The sequence below is a fragment of the Pinus tabuliformis genome, chromosome 2_1 (assembly GCF_031772625.1).
Source record: "Pinus tabuliformis cultivar Carrire ecotype Pingquan chromosome 2_1, CPIR1, whole genome shotgun sequence".
NCBI lineage: Eukaryota > Viridiplantae > Streptophyta > Pinopsida > Pinales > Pinaceae > Pinus > Pinus tabuliformis.
In genome coordinates this window covers 81081075-81098570 of record NC_142299.1, presented here as the reverse complement: position 1 = coordinate 81098570, position 17496 = coordinate 81081075, and the positions used below count along the sequence as shown (strand labels likewise).

The window sequence follows — 17496 nt, the reverse complement described above, 5'->3', positions numbered from 1 at the left end:
TTAAACATAATTCAAACCCTACTATTACAAAATTTCATTAAAAAAATGCATTACCATTTTTTTAACTGTGTGGCCAATTCCTCCACTGGTTAGACTACTAAAGAATTTGTGAGTTGTACTTACGTCCAAATTTGATCACTTTCGCTTTGCCTTATTTATGGAATCCGTGACTTTGCAAGCTACTAGATTGAACGTGCCTATATAATGCGTTGCGGTGAGTGAATTCAGAGAAGTGCTACCTCTCAAATTTCAGTTCTTCGACTCTCATTGTTCCTTGTTTTTCCTATTCTCATCCTCACCTTCCAACCTTACCTGGTTCTAGCAACAATGACCAGGAGAAGTAGCTGCTGCTGCTGTTTTTCTTGTTTTTCGGGGAGGAACACCCCTTCTACCTCTCCCCTGCCAGATGATTCTGCTGCAGCTGTTGACCCAAACGCGACAGGACATCATCTCCAAACCCCTCCATCATCGTCAACTTCTGGTGCCCAAGGCAAGAGTATCGAGCCGTCCTTTTCATCTTCTTCTGCACATCAAGACGCCTCTTGCGCTGTTGTTGTAAAGCAGGATGAGGTGGTGCCTTCTTCTCCATCAGGTGGTGCCTCTTCCATTCCATTAGCTCCACCATGTGCTGCCTCCTCCTCTTCCACCGTTCCAGAAACTGGTACCTCCTCCGCTTCTGCTATCTCCTCCGCTTCTTCCCGCGTTCCAACGGTGGCCATGGCGACAGATGATATTCGTCACTCCCAACAATCGGTTGCCTCCTCCTCTACTCAACCTGGAGAAGCCCACTCCTCTTCTCTTCAAGGGATGCCCTCCTCCTCTTCCACCGTTCCAGAAACTGCTACCTCCTCCGCTTCTTGCCGCGTTCCAACGGTGGCCATGGCGACAGATGATATTCATCACTCCCAACAATCGGTTGCCTCCTCCTCTACTCAACCTGGAGAAGCCCACTCCTCTTCTTTTCAAGGGACAACGTCCTCCTCTTCTATTACCAACACAAACAAAGATGCTGCTGGGCTTGAAGGAGACGACGTGGACGTGGATCTGGATGCCCTTATTAAGCGCATATACGAACGCTTGCTACTCATCGAGGTAAAAGCGTATCGCTATAGATATTGTGTGATTTTATATGGACATCATGACCTGCAGATTTAGAAAACAGCATGAATGAAATTCCGTTTCCTTTTGTTCCAGGAAGGGGAAAAACCGCCACAAACAGAAGGGGCTCAACAATATTGGCCCACTGCCTCCAAAACATTCTCCAAATTAAAGAAGCTGATATCAGGGGGAATCAATGTCGTTGTGCGTAGTAAACTTGGACCTTCATCATTTGACAATGTTTTATTTACAAACCCTTTTATTCATATGCTCAAATTCTTCTGGTTTGTGTTGTGCATCCCCTAAATTTTTCTTGTATGTTTATTTCAGACAAGTGTTATTCCTGCGGAGGTGATCAAGACAGCTGTTGCAAGTCTGGGACCGACACAGTTGGTTACTGCAGGTCTTCTTGTGGTAGAGAATATCTTCCAGAGGCTCGAAGAAGTTAAAGGCAATAAAGCTGAGTGCCTAGGTCTCCTGAAGGAAATGTTTTTTCTGGCCAACATTGTCAGACAATTTAGAGAACGCCGTCAGTTGAAAGAAGATGCAGTAATGCACAATCTAATCAAAGAGGCAACCGAATTGATAATTGAAGGCCACAACAGGTGCTGTTCTCAGATTGAGTCGTCAAAATCTTCCAAGTGAGTAAATCAACATTCTAATCTATTTATTTGTGTGACGGTTTATTTTGATATGCACATATAGCAGAGGCCCCCTGATGAAAGCCCCACAATTCTGTTATAAAAGCAAACAATCAAATACTCCAGAACCTGCAAATTAACCAAAACAAAGAACTCGATGTGAATGGAAAGCAAATCTGTTACAATCTTTTTCAAACATACACATAAATAAGAGCCTGCAGCTGTAATAGATTGTCTAAAAGTGGAAATAGAGAAGGTAATGCATCTCTTAAAAGAGGTTTTCTTACCTAATTCATACATCACATCTAATAAATTAAAGAGACAGGGAGCAAAGAAACACTTCTAACAAGTTTTTCTGCGATAGTCCAAAGAAAGTATCATTCAACCCAGATCATAAGAATAGTTTATTCAATTCAGATCAGGAATTAGATACAACGCAAAAGGAAACGGAGCCTTTTTCTGTTAAGAAAGAGAGTCTCTCTGTATTTTTTCTCTCTTGAAATCAGTTATTCACCTTCGCTGTCATCTTCTCAACTGTTCACGAGTCAAATCTCTGATCTTAAATTTTAAATAAGTTTAATAATTTTTGTTTAAAGGGTAAGCAGGGTAATATTTGTATATTTTAAAATTTTTACATAAAATCAGGAATAGTTTGTACCTTTTATTGCTCGTGGTTGTACCATATCACGATAAAGTGGTACATATCCATATGCTTGGAGTGATCATGAAACACATGATTCTTTGATAATCAGATCCCACTTTGATTGTCGCATAGGATCACATGGTATCCAGCACATGTCTAAACAACTCACTGAAGAGCTCCCTCAACTAGACAGCTTCATAGGAGGCCATACTGGCAGCTATGTACTCGACCTCAGCGGTGCTCAAGGCAACCAATTTCTTCTTCCTGCCCATCCAGGTTATCGAAGTAGAACCCAAAGAAAAACGACATTCATAAGTGCTCTTGTAATCCACCACACTGTCAGCCCAATCAACAACAGAATAAACATGCAGCCTCACATCTCCGGCAATGTATCTCAATCCATGAGTGATTGTGCCCCGAAGATATCTCAGAAAATTCTTGGCACCAATCCAATGTATATGATGAGGCTCAACCATATATTGGTTCAATGTGTTAACTGCAAAACATCTGTCCGGATGGGAGTTTACCAAGAACATAAATGCTCCTATGAGTTGACGATACTCAGAAGCATTTCCCAATTCAGGTCTAGCAGCCCTACCACATAACTTCTTAAAGTTAAGTTCCATCAGGGTAGTCAAAGGCTTGCACTCCACCATCCCAAATCTTTCCAATATCTTCCCAACATATTTTCCTTGAGATAGAAAAATTTCACCTGCCTTTTGCGAGACCTCCAACCCTAGGAAGTAGTGCATCAGTCCTAGGTCATTCATCTTAAATTCATAAGCCAACTCCCTATTACATTTGTGAATGAAAGGGTCTACACCTGTCAAAAAGAGGTCGTCCACATAAAGTACCAGAATGAGAGGTTTATCATTTTCAACCTTGTTGGACACCTAATCCTAAAGGGTTAGTGTGGAAGCCGAAAAGACTAAGCAGTGCAAGAGACCTTGGGATCTGAAACCCAAGAGTCACACATTGTACTATAAATGTATATCTGATGTTAATAAAAATATGAACTCACATGATTTATCTTTCATATTGTTAGCTGTCCATGTGTGTTTAACATGGTATCATAGCCACTTGTTTTTCTGTGGCCTGTTATGTGCATGTCAGCCCTGGCCCTCTGCCATATGGTATTTTTTCATTGTCTGCACTCTGTGCTCACTGAGCTAAACATAATTGCGTGACTGCATTCTGGAAACGCTCTCTGACTCTGTCGTTCTGTCGCTGCCTCTGTCCTGAGAGACTGCGCATCCGTTTTCTCTGCACATTCCTGCCTCTGATCTGCCATATCTGTCCATATGCCAACGCATTTGCCATTATTGTAATCAAGACTGCGTTTTTTATTTCTGCCAAATTCCTGTCATCCTCAGTCTTCGAGTGATTCTCGCTCCCTGGCGCGTATGAACACCCGTTCTGCATTTTTTGTTTTGGGCGTTTGAAAACCGGTGTGGAGACTAGGTCGAGGCGTTACAAACTATTGCGGTACGAGAATTGAACGTTGTACATTGAGGCTAAAGATGTGTTCAACTCACAATACTCTTCCCACAATTTGTAGTCATTTGCAATCGTTGGCATTTGTAACCCATCCACACGCAGGCCCACGACCTGGAATGCAGTGATCTGAGAATGCACAATTGTTCGTATGTGAAGTTCCAAGTATATGTCTTGTACCTTGAATGGTTTTTAAAACACCGTGAATGTTGTTGACAAGTCTTTGAAGGCCGTATGTTGTGATGCATTTTTGTTTTATATATGAGAGTTTTATTGCGCCACTGTCATAACAAGTTTGTGCATTGATTATATTGACGAAGATAGGCAGGGGATCTTCGTTTGATAGTTGGTCTGGATTAAAGAGAAGAAGATGGCATATAGTGCCATGGGCAGTTAGATATTTTTGTGGCTTAAGGTAATTTAAGATACCTGATTCAGTGCTTCGAATATGGGATCCGCGTAACATTTGAATGCTGGGATGTAAGATGGTTAAAACCTTGAAGTCGAAGAGTTGAAACAATGGTTTGCAAATTTGAATCTTTGTGTTCAAATACTGGTGCGTTGGTTGCATTTCGTGGGTTTTTGCAGGGTTGTACTGCATTCACCGCTTTTAGATCTGGGGTTGCCGCCAGTTCATCGTGAGGCTTAGTAGGTCACACCTCTGCTCCTCTCAAGGTTTTGATTACGGAATGTCTGCACCCATTTTCCTTATTATTTTCCTGCTGGATTTGTTGACCAATAATGCATGAGTGGGTGCCCTTCTTTGGCCTTTGTACGATGCTTCTTTGGGTTTTTTAAGCAAGTCTACATGCCTGTTTTTATTTTTTCACAATCTCGTGGCCTAAGGTTTTGAACGTAAAACATTGTCCCTCAATGTGGATGTTGAATGCTTACCAGAATGCACTCACTTTGTACATAAGTTAAATGTAATTTTATTCTTCTATGATGAATACAATTACACACCATCATACCACGTTCCCTTTCGAACACTGGTATTAAGAGAGGCAGTGGTATTAAGAGGCACGTTGACGCAGTTTTTGAGACATTGTTTGGTGCAGTTTTTGAACGCTGTCCATATCTATTTCTGAGTTGTCTACTTCTTGCGAGGTGGGTTCTCGAGGATCCGTTGTTCAGAATTTTCGGAATGAAAGTATCATAAGTATCAGAAAAATGTGGAACGAAATCTAGTCCCAGGGATGGACCAATCACAAATATATGAAGCCCAAGTCCATTCACAATCAAGACATTCTTGACAATTTCTCTGATGAGTATCTTTATCTTTCCTGCGTGGCTTTTGTGAAGAAAGTGAAGAAGGGTCATTTGGCGGAGCATTCGCCCATGATCGATGATATCAGCACTGTGCCGAATTGGGGCAAGGTGAATAGTGGGATGCTGAAGATGTATAAGGCTGAGCTGCTGGAGAAGGTGCCCATCATGCAGCATTTCTTGTTTGGATCGCTTATTAAATGGTGAGTTTAATCAGATAGTGTTTTCTTTTGGATGTTTATAAAGAAACTACTCCAGCGGGGCTGCACATTCTTTGGTTTAAGTGCCAGGTCTAAAAGGCATGCATTCCACCAAAATCATCAGGTCCTATGCCCGTGGCACATCGGAAACCTGGTGGACGGCCTAATTCTCTGTTGATCACACTAGTAAACTGACATCGGTTGGCAATTAAAACAAAGTTTTGTTTTAGACAGAATCTTTGATTTGTATGGTCACCAGTATCTGTTGTTTTTGTTTCAACAGAATCCGGCATATCACGGTCACCGTTGACCGATGGACTGATTTATTATAAGATATAACAAAGTTGCCCTCGATCTTTAAGTACCAGGACTTCATGGACAAACATTAGAATATTCCTTTTGTACATTTTAGCAATATCTTACTATTTCCAACTGATAAAATATTGTCAAAATGGTCAGTGACAGCCTGACATGTATAATGCCTACTAAATTCTAAAAGCGATATATATTTCCTCCATTAGAAAGGCCAAGTGCATACTTTGGTGGTTGATAAATCACTGTTGGAAAGTCGAATGCTTTGTATTTTGCACAAGTCCATATTATCTTTGCTGTAGCAGACTTTTTTAGAGATGCCAAGTTGAATTGGTTAAATGATTTTGGTGATTGAAGTCGAGGAGTTCTTGCCTGTTCATTTTCAGAAACTTTGTTTCAGTCCTGTGGCTTTAATTTGAGAAGACAGTTGGTTCCAGGCCTAAAGCAATCTTTCTAAAGTTGGTTCGTGACCTGCATAGGCCAACTTTGTATTTTCTACAGCGACTTCCATAAAGAATGATCTAGCCCAAGGCTACAAACTTGTATTTTCTGTGGTTGTTTCAGTTGAGCAACATATCTATTGTATCTGTGTTGGAAGGACTTTGAGCCTCTCATTCTTGCTGTGAAATTTCTACAGAATTTAAAGAACAGAATCTCTGAAAGTCTGGTGATATTTGTATAATTTTGACAGTTTCAAGATATCTCTGGTTGATTTTTTCCTTTAAGCTATAGGGCTTTCTTGTGCAACTTGAACATATTTAGCAGCTTACATTTTTCTGTGGGATTTGGAGGTTTTTTAAGGTGTAGAAAAATGGCTAAGCTTGAAAGAATATTAGAGTTATTGAGAACTCTAATCATGTCCACTGCTAACAGCACAGTCAAAATTAACAAAGCCTCTCTTTCAGACATTCAAACACGTCTGCAATATGCACAAGAAAAGATAGAGTTTTTGCAGCTTGAATCACAACTGCAGCAGGAAGAATTACAGTAGTGGAGTCATCATTCTGAACCTGTTTCTGTTCAGAACAATGAAACAGACTCCCATGAACAGCAAGTCAATAATGGTACAGATCATTCAAATAAAGCAGCAATTGTATATGCAGATGCAGAAACTCAATCTGCACTTCCCAAGCCCATCATCAGACCTTGGGAACAGCTTGTCCACAACAAGCACAAAACTGGTCTTGGATATGACAAGGACTTGTCCTTTCGTATTCCAGACTACTCAAAGCCCATTCAGTTTCAGAGTGTTGGATTCATTTATGACAGTTCACCTGCTCCTCATGACAGTTCAGCTTCAGCTGTTCCAGATTCTGCCCCTCTTCCACAGCAACAACAACAACAACAGATTGAGAAATGCCAACACTGTGATCGAGTTGGCCATCTGAAAGATCACTGTTTTGATCTTCATCCATGTGAGCACTGTCATAAAACCAGCCATTCTTCACACAGATGCTTCAGAAACAAACGTCCTGCAAGAACAAAGATTCATCTTGGATGGATCGCTTCTTGGCAATGGGCATCAACAACCAAGAAGATATTCCAAACACATGTCAGAACTTGTTCCAGAGTATTGAACAGTCTTGCAGTTGAGTTTTCTCCATCTTCTCACCTTGTACTTGACAGGGGGGAAAATGATGGTCATCTACAAGCTTCAAAGTCACATCAAGTGAGCCTGAGCCACAACCTGCCACACCAGTTTCAGAGTTGTAGCCAGAGACAAAGATGCCTGAACATGCCTTCAGTTGGCAATCTGGGACACTTCCTCTAGCAGAAGACTCCAGCTTCTTGCCAGTTTTGGAAGAGTTCCAGGAATTACAGAGTTGTTGGTCATCCTTAAACCATCACAGATTGAGAACACTTCCTCTAGCAGAAGACACCAGCTTCTTGCCAGTTTTGGAAGAGTTCCAGGAATTGCATTAAGCATTCCAGAGTTGTTGGTTATCCTTAAACCATCACAGGTTGAGACTTCCCTTTTCAGGTTGAAGTTTTACCTTTTATGCGGGGTGAGACCTCCCTTTTATGGTTGAAGGTTTCCCTCTTTAAAACAATAGGATCACTTCCTCTAGCAGAAAACTTCAGTTTCTTGCTAGTTTTGGAAGAGTTCCGGGAACTGCACTAAGCGTTCCAGTGTTGGTGGTCATCCTTAAACCACCGCCCTTTTTTTACCAACATTTCATAGAGCACATTCAGCCTAGTGCTGCCATGCATTTTTTGCACATTTTGTATTACATCTCTCTTCTTGGACTCATACATAACCCTTCGGATTAAGGGGGGGAATGTTGGACACCTAATCCTAAAGGGTTAGTGTGGAAGCCGAAAAGACTAAGCAGTCCAAGAGACCTTGGGATCTGAAACCCAAGAGTCACACATTGTACTATAAATGTATATCTGATGTTAATAAAAATATGAACTCACATGATTTATCTTTCATATTGTTAGCTGTCCATGTGTGTTTAACAAACCTTAAAGTAAAGGTTCGAATCGGCTTCACTTCTAGTGAATCTCATCTTCATCAGATAGCTATCGATCCTATCATACCAAGCCCGGGTTGCTTGCTTCAATACATAGAGAGCTTTCTTCAACCTGTATACATGAGATTCCCAGTCATGAACCTCAAACCCCTCAGGTTGTTCCACATAGACTTCCTCTTTGATCGAACCATACAAGAAAGCGGTCTTGACATCCATATGATGTAGGTTCCATCCTTTCGAGGCAACAAGAGCTATTATCGAGCGGATGGTGGTGTATCGGGAAACGGTGCAAATATCTCATCGTAATCTACACCTTCCTTTTGAGAGAAGCCTCGAGCAACGAAGCGAGCCCTGAACTTTTCTGCACTTCCATTAGCTCCATGCTTGATTTTGTAGAGCCACTTAGAGGTGACAACTGATTTGTCCCTGGGTCTAGGAACCACATCCCAGACATCATTCTTCATAATTGACTCATATTCTTCATTCATAGCCTCCTTCCGTACTTGTTGCTTCACAAATTCTTCAAATGATGAAGGCTCATTTTGAATGATAGTGCTCATGATGGTCAAGTATCCTTGATACCTATTTGGTTTCTTGCTTTCACGGAAGGTCCCCCTTGGTGCAATATGTCTCTCGGCATCTTCTCAAGTCTCCCTAAGCCATGAGGGTCTCCTCTTGGAGGAGGAGGGCTCTTGAGGAGGAGGATCAATAAGATCCATAGGTTCATCAACATATGGTATTGTTTCATCTTCTTTTGCACCTAGTTTTTCGTTGTCAGCTTCTTTGTCCTTCCTTGGGATAGGAAGGTTGTTGATATTCCTGAGGGCCATATCTTTGTCGAAGGTGACATCATGACTTATCTCAAATTCCCTTTGACCAACCACATAAATTCTATATCCCTTAGAATTTTCACTATAGCCCACAAAGATTCCTTTCTTCTGAGATGCACCCAATTTGCTTCTTTTCTCTTTTGACACATGAAAATATACGAGGCTTCCAAAAATTCTAAAATGAGAGACATCAGGTTTCTTACCAGTGAACATTTTTTCGGGAGTCTTGGAGTCCAATGCTTGATGAAGGCATCAGTTTTGAACATACACATCGGTATTTGCAGCTTCAACCCATAAGAACTTCGGAAGCCCTTGATCATGAAGCATGGCACTAACAACTTCTACAATAGTGTGATTCTTCCTTTTAGCCACACCATTTTGCTCGGGAGTGTATGGTGTTGTAGTCTCCCTCTTAATGCCAGCTTCTCTGCAATAATCTTGGAATTCATTCGATTCATACTCGGTCCCATTATTAGTCCTAAATATCTTGATTTTCTTCTTGGATTGGTTTTCGATAAAGGCTTTGAAGTGTTAGAACCAGGTGAATGCTTCATCCTTCTTCTTCAAGTAGATCCAAGTTTTGCGAGAATAATCATCCGTAAAGGTGAGATAATATAAATATTCTCCCAAAGAGTTTACGGGCATCGTACCATATATGTCAAAGTGGATCAATTGTAATATGTCTGTGGTCTTGCTATTACTTGAGGGGAATGGTCCCCTTGTAAGTTTTACTTCGTCACATCCTAGACATGCACCTTCATGCTCTACTTTGAATTCGAGAATACCTGTCACCATCTGTCTCACATCGGGTAGGGCCTTATAATGAATATAGGCAAACCTCCGGTGCCATAGTTTAGATTGTAGAGATGTGTCACAAGACATGGCTCCCAATGGACTTCCTCCAACTTGATACAAAGTGTCAACCCTAAACCCAAGAGTAAAAGCATATTTAAAATTTCTTTTCCAAACACATACCTTTCCATCGATAAAAGCCACCTTGAATCCTTTATCTTCCATTGCCAAAATGGACACTAGGTTCTTCTTGAGATCAGGTACATATAATACTTCTTGCAAATGAATAGTGTTACCTTGATTCAATTGAAGGGTAACATTCCCTACTCCCTTCATGAGATAGGTGGTATCGTCTCCAAGGATGATCTCCAAGTTTGTCTCCTTTTCTATCAGATTAGAGAGGGCTTCCTTGTATACGTTGAAGTGCCTTGAGGCACCACTATCAATTAGCCAATTTCCCAAAGTGTTCAGAGGAGAGGTAGTGGAGAGGGCCGATATAAGATAGTACTCTTTTTGCTTATTATTAACAACATTGGATTCTTTATACCTGGAGTTCGTTGATCTCTTGGAGGGTCTACCATTTCCTTGATGTCCCACATTCCTTTTTCCTTTGCCATTGGACCTGCCATTTCTTTGATCATTGTTGTTGAAGTTGCCCTTGGAACGATTGTGATCATCATCATGTGATGTGTCCCTTCTATTTGGACACTCACTTGCATAGTGCCCAAACTTATTGCAAACAAAGCACTTGCCCTTCCTTCCTCCCTTAGATCCAGCCTTTCCATGGAAATGACCTTTAGACCCTGCATTATTTCTCCTTTTGGCATAAGCGGAGAATGCAGTGGGGTTGCTTCTAATAGAAGGCATTTATTGCTCCACCATTCTTGTTTCTTCTTGAATGCATCTTGACATCAATTCTTCAAACCCTGGAATTCTATCATTGTTGAGTATTGTGGTTCTAAATACATACCACTCAAGTGGGATTTCTCCACGGTAGTGAGAGTAAGTTTCCTGTCAAGAATGACTTCTCCAATCAAAAGTAGATCATTCTTGATCTCAGTGATCCTTAAGAAGTAGGATTGAATATCCTCGTCCTTGCCCTTCTTAATATCTTTCAACTTATTCTTGAGAAATAGAATTTGATTAGCATTTTTTTTTTCTGAATCAGACTATGCTATTTATATTACAAAAAAGGCAAAAATTACATCATCATTGTTACAGCAAAGCCATAGCTCTGTGATTCCTGTCGAAGGACTGACAGTAAGCTCATGAATCATCTCCAAAATTACAAAAAACTGACACTAAACCAGGCCAACAGGCTTGAGACCGACACTGAACATACATGATTAGCCGAAACTGAGACATATAGAGACTGGGACACATATAGATATCTGTCACTGTAACAGGTAAGAACAGAATTACATAAGGACAAGGACCTGACACGTAAATGATAGCGTTGAAAACAAACAGTGAGAAAATTCCAATCTCAGTGACCTGAGGCGGACTGAAGAGCGAGCTAGTCATCATCGGTAGTGTGCGGGTCTTCCTCCATTCTGCATCCGGGAGTGTTCTGCTGCGCAGGTTCACTTGGGCCTGCCCCGGGATCCGGGGGGAAGCTTTCATGGACAGGGCGCAGCATATCAGTGGCTGGAAGTTCCATATCAATTGTAGGAGCCAGCCCAGGAATCCGCGGAGGGCTAGCTTGAGGAGCAGCGTCCTGACCTCCCAGATTTCTGCAATGCTCAACTGAAACTGTGACATAGAAAGTAGAGTTTGACAAGGTGCAAGGAATGCGATATCTCACCATGGGATGCACAACATGCCCACATTCCATAATCTCCCGTTGTTCCACTGCTCTGCCCCTGCCAACCGCCCTCCCTCTGTAATCCGCAGCTCTGCCTCTACCAGCCGGCCTTCCCCTGGGGCGTCTTTGTTCTGAAGAGATCTCGAATGAGGATGTAGGGGAGGGGGCTCGCCTCTGAGCCTGGGCCTGACTTCTGGAGCAGCCGCGTCGATTGATCATCCTTCGTTGCCCGCTTTGCTTCCCTGAGCTATTCAAATTGCTGGTGTATCTCCTCTCAAGTTCCTGTGAGACCAATGCATAAACCAGCACAACCTCCAAACACTCAAACCCTTTGCTGGACTGCGGGATAATAACAGAGATGTCGTGCCTTCCCAAATTTCTCTGAGAGCAAGGAGACACCCTCACCGCCTCCCTCAGAACCAGTGAGAGAGCCACCACGACCTCCCTCAGATCCAGAATACAAGCCCACACCAACTGCGAGAGAATGACAGAGTGTCCATGGCTTTGAATCGCCATATTCCAGTTACCAAGACGCGCAGTGAATGCCGAAAGGACTCCGCTGAAATGAACCGCCTCCGAACTTAAATGCATCACATGGCCTGACCAGGTGTGAATCGTCCTGGGATAGGTGGCTCGTCCGGGCTGACACATGCCCTTATGACGAGCCACCCAACTGTCATGCTTGAAAACCACCCGCATCCGGGAGGGAGAGGTCCTTTTGCACCAAGGCGATGCAGTCTTGTTTAAGTTGTTCATCATCAACCATGTCCAGGGAGCCAGAGAAGTATGGTGATGCCTGAGAAACACCTTGGTTGGCCATTCTGTCGGCTACCTGGTTTGCTGTTCGTCGCACATGCTGGAAGGTTATGCTTTGGGGAGTCTTGAGCTTTGCCTCCAGGGATTCCAACCTGCTTAGCAATCTCCAGCTGGCTGCGAGCTTGACTGCTGCTGTCCCTGCCTGAATTTTCTTGGCTGCTGCTATTAGGATGAGAGAATCACCCTCAACCTCAAGAGGGAAGAAGTGTTTTTGCTCTACTATACAGATCCCTTGCCAGAGACCTTCCAGCTCAGCTACATTGTTAGTGTCTTTGCCTAATGAACCAGAATAAATATGCAGAATTGCTCCTGTATGGCTTCTGATGATTCCTCCGTAACCTGCAGGACCAGGATTACCTTTAGCTGCCCCATCAAAATTGAGCTTGAATGAGTTGTAAGCTGGAGGGGACCAGGAGGATGGGGAGGTGGAACTTCGAGGAGGACGGGGGATGATCTTGGCAAAGGCTGAGAGGTCAAGATTCCATTCTTTCAAAATGTCCCTCTCTTGTTGCGCTTCTGGCATGTCTGTGTCATACCAGGTTCTTATGGCTAAAGTTTCTTGGATGTTTCGTTTGTAGATGAGCCACAGAGCATCTATTGTCCGGGAAGTGTTGTTTAAGATTCTGGCATTGCACTCTTTCCAGAGAATCCAGTATAAAAAGCCTGGTATTATCCCCCAAAGTGTATTGAGAAGTTGGATTTTGAATGGGTTCTTGTCCTTGTTCCTGATATTTTCCGTTATATCCTCGCCCCTGGGATCTGTTCTCTTGTTGCACTTTTCCACTTTCTCCCAAAGTTGCTTTGCTAGCGGACATGTCTCCATTAAATGGCTGATTGTCTCAGAGTTGAGATTGCAATTTGGGCATCTCGAAGGCCCAATGAATCCTCTTTTTGTTAAGTTGTCCCAAGTAAGAATGCGCCTTTTACTTAACAGCCATAGGAAGGTTGAGATTTTGGGCCATAGCCCTGGTAACCAAACTCGTGCCCAGATTTGGTCTCTATCTGCTTGTGTATCTGAATAGCGCAGCTGGTGTGCTTCTTTGGTGGTGAATGTGCCTTTGTGCGTGTGACCCCATCTGAGCTTATCTTGCTGGTTTGAGTGACGGATTCTGCGATGGGTGAGTTCCTGATCCATTTCTGAGAAAGTTTCACCCTCCCAATCCCTCTGCCAGCTGCTCGCTGGTTTCCACATTTGGTATCCATGAAGCGCAGTTGGTTGCCAGAATTGTTGGACCTGTGTGAGGTTCTCTTGCTACATGTAAGAATGCCAGATTGGCTTTTGGAATAGATCTGCAAGTTTGGGGAGTTGCTGCCACGAATCCTCCCAAAACTTGGCAGAGGTACCCGAGTGTACTTCCCAGAAACTGTGTTCCTGAATGAAGTGGCTATGAGTCTTTGCGGCATTCCAGATTGGTGATCCTTGGGCTGAGGAGTTGATTCTGATGAGATCATTCCAGTGACTTCCAGGAGCATATTTTTCTTGCCATAAGCGAGCCCAAGGTGAGTGAGGCTTGGAAATCCAATTCCACCACATTCGGGCTCCCATTGTGTTGTTACTTTGAAGCGGATCCCGTAGTCCCAGTCCTCCTTCTGATTTGATCTTGCACACGTCTTTCCAGTTGACAAGAGCCCATTTTCGATTCCTACCCGTGGAACCCCAAAGGAAGTTGCACTGGAGGTTGCGAATGGCTTTTAAGACCCATTTTGGAGCTGCCATGGTGGAGAAGAGGTACAGCGGCATAGCTTGGAGTACCGATTTGATCAGAACTAATCTGCCTGCCATGTTGAGAGCACGATAGGTCCAAGATGAGAGTTTTGATTCTAGCTTATCAAGGAGAGACCGCCAGGAAGAGTGTTTGATAGCTGAGTCAGAGAGGGGTGCTCCAAGGTATTTAGAAGGCAGAGAGGATAAGGTGAAACCCAAAATCCTGGCAATATTCCTTTGAGTGGAGGGGGGGGTGTTGAAGAAGAAAAGTTGAGACTTCGTGGCATTGATGGAGGTGCCAGAGGCATCAGAATAGAGGGAGAGAAGAGACTTAAAAACAGTGGCTTCTCGGGAAGAGGGATGACCAAATAACATAGTGTCATCAACGAACTGCTGATGGGACAGAGGATTGAGACCATGGATGGAAATACCTTTGAGCTCTTTGGAGGCAACGACTGATTTGAGAAGTCTGCTGAGGCCCTCGGCCATTAGAACAAAGAGAAAAGGAGAAAGAGGATCCCCTTGCCTAATGCCACAGGAGGGTCGAAAGGGGGAGGAGGGAGAGCCATTTAAAAGAACAGAGAAGCTTGGGGAAGTGATGAGGTTCATAATCCATCTTGTCCAAGTTGCACTGAAACCAAAGGCTAATAGCATTTTATGAATGAACTCCCAACTGCGCTTGTCAAAAGCTTTGGAAAGGTCGAGTTTTAGAATCATACCTGGTTTCTTGAGAATCTTTAATGAGTGTATTACCTCATTTGAGAGTATGATTCCATCCATGATCTGACGACCTTCCACGTATCCAGTTTGTTTCGGAGATATGAGTAGGGGCAGGAGAGGTTTGAGCCTATTTGCGATGACCTTTGAGATTAGCTTGTAGATTACATTGCATAAAGCGATCGACCGATATTTTTCAGGCCTGTTGGGCTCTCCGCCTTTAGGTACCAGGGCAATGAAGGTGGTATTGAGGGCTGGGAGGATCCAATGCATGCTTCTTGATTCTTCAACGAGGTCCCATACCTCATTTTTGATTAACTCCCAGAATTCGTGGAAGAAATTGGCTGTAAAGCCATCAGGTCCAGGCGCTTTTCCGTCTTTGAGTTGAGGCATGGCTTCTTCAACTTCTTGCAAGGTCGTTGGCTGGAGAAGTTTGTTATTGTGATCCTCAGTTATGATGCTTGGAATATGCTGCGTGATGGCTCTGATTGCCGCCTCCCTGTTTTCAAAGGGTTCCGTTAAAATTTCCTTGAAATACCCTGTGAATTCCTTTTCCATGTCCTCGTGCTCCTCAATTCTTTCAACTTGTTGGTTGTTGATGAACGTGATATTGTTGTGCATTCGTCTTTGAATGGTGGTTTTGTGGAAGAATTTTGTGTTCTTCTCCCCCTCCTTGAGCCAATTGATTCTGGATTTTTGCCGCCAAAGTATTTCCTCTTGTTTTCTGCATTCCTCAATTTGGTTCCAGAGTATCTGCTCCTGTTGCGCTTGTTCCTCTGATCTGCCCTCAAGAATGAGAGTTTGTTGAAGTCTGTGCATTTGCTGTTCCAGTTGTGAGCGCTGCTCCTGAATATTGCCAAAGTTTGTGCGATTCCATACTTTGAGGACGTGTTTCAGATTTTTTAGTTTTTGCTGGAATTGATACATTTTGGTTCCATCTGGCGGGATGTAGGCTGCCCATGCGTTGTTGACTACCGTCTTGAAAGTGGCATTTGTGAACCAAAATGCTTCGAATCTGAAAGGTCTGTTGCAGCGGTTACCTGGCCTGGACCATTGTAGCATAATGGGCCAGTGATCAGATCCACTTTGGGGGAGAATGGAAGCGTTGAAATCCCCTCCTAGGTGGATTGCATTGTCAGAAAGAAGGAATCTATCAAGCCTGGAGGCAATGTGATGAATTCCTCGACGCTTGTTAGTCCAAGTGAAAATACCATTGGAGGTTGGTATGTCCATGAGTTGATTGTTTTGAATGAATTCTCTGAGTCCCTCACTATCACTGTCGAGCCTGATTCTTCCTCCCTGCTTCTCTGTCATGGATGTTATTATGTTGAAGTCGCCGCCCCCAATCCATAGCGGGAATTGCCTGTTCTTATTGAGGATAGAAATTGTTTCCAGAAGATCTAGTTTTTGCTGAATTGTCTGAGGAAAATATACATTGGTGAGATGCCCATGGATTCTGGTGCCAATAAGGTGGAAAGAGGCTTGAATAAGATGGAGAGTGGCATGGAAGTCATATAGGGTGATGATTTGCGGATTCCACATAATGGCTAAACCCCCTGAGGCTCCAGAGGCGTTTACTGAGATAGCGCTGCTTCCTGCCCAGACTTTGCTGCGAATTCTTTCAATAGCTTCAGTGCTGCTTTTAGTTTCTTGCAGAAAAACTATGGTTGGTTTTTCTGATTGAATCAAGTTTTTGATCATTCTATGTTTTGAGGGGCTGTTGAGTCCTCTCACATTCCAGGATATTAATTTCATGTAAACTGAGATTTGGGTTTATAAAACTTTGTCAACTTAGGGAATCGCCCCGACTCCATAAGTATTTCCCCTAATGCTATGGTTCTTTGTAGATCTGTCTTTCTTCCTCGTTTCTTGAGATCTTTGAGAACCTTTTTTCCATCCCATGGGCTGCCTCCCTGTATGCCAAGGCTTTTGTTATGCTGCACCTTGGTTAAGACTCCTTCCAGCTTGTCGATTTTCCAGGTGGAAATTGAGTTGTATTCCCTTTGTTTGCATGCCGCTTCAAGAGTGAAGATGTCTAAACCATCTAGACTAACATCCACCTGATCTTCCTCCATAACAGTAGTATGCCTTGTTTCTTCCTCATCCTTTTCTTGCTGCAGACTTAGGGCCAGTGTAGCATCTGTCTCCATATCTGTGTCTTGTAGCTTATTGTCCGGTAGAGTTTTCTCTTGGGATATGGAGGAGGGACTGAGACTAGACACTGATTTTCCTTTCTCCAAGGAAGGGTTGGGATGATGATTCGCGATAGCAGGATCAGAGGGCTGCAAGGGGTTTGAGGGATTGAGGGAGGAAGAGGGCGAAGAGGGATTGAGTGGGGGTTCTGAACTGGGTTGGTCTTGCTTGTTATGCGAAGCAAGAACAGAGAATCTGTTCTGGGAGTCAGCTTTGGGAGCATTGTCTATGACTGGCTGACTCTTTTTGGCATGCCTACGGCGGTTGTGAATTTTTGTGAAACCTTCAGGGTCTTTGTCAGAGATAGCATCAGCTGCTTTGAACTGAGAATTCAAAGGACAATCTCGGTATAGATGGCCATGCTCATGACACTTGCGACAGCGGAAGGGAATATGCTCATAATCTAAAGATTGAGTCCATTCATAATCATCGTGATAGAGTTTTACTGTATCAGCTAGAGCTTTGGTCAGGTGCATGTGGACGCAGATCCTGGCATATGAGGTGTATTTGC

General features: G+C 43.2%; 1 protein-coding gene across 2 annotated transcripts in view; it reads left to right on the top strand.

Moving 5' to 3' along the window:
• Positions 1-217: 217 nt before the first annotated feature.
• Positions 218-17496, top strand: part of LOC149198872 (uncharacterized) — a 59113-nt gene continuing 41834 nt past the window's right edge. Inside the window, exons 1-3 of one of the 2 annotated variants that reach the window (XM_089402193.1) lie at positions 218-1092; positions 1195-1302; positions 1429-1739. In XM_089402193.1, coding sequence (XP_089258319.1) covers positions 328-1092; positions 1195-1302; positions 1429-1739 — 1184 coding nt within the window. In that variant the 5' untranslated portion in view covers positions 218-327. The remainder of the gene's footprint in view (positions 1093-1194; positions 1303-1428; positions 1740-17496) is intronic. The other variant, XR_016253741.1, reaches the window with a different exon arrangement.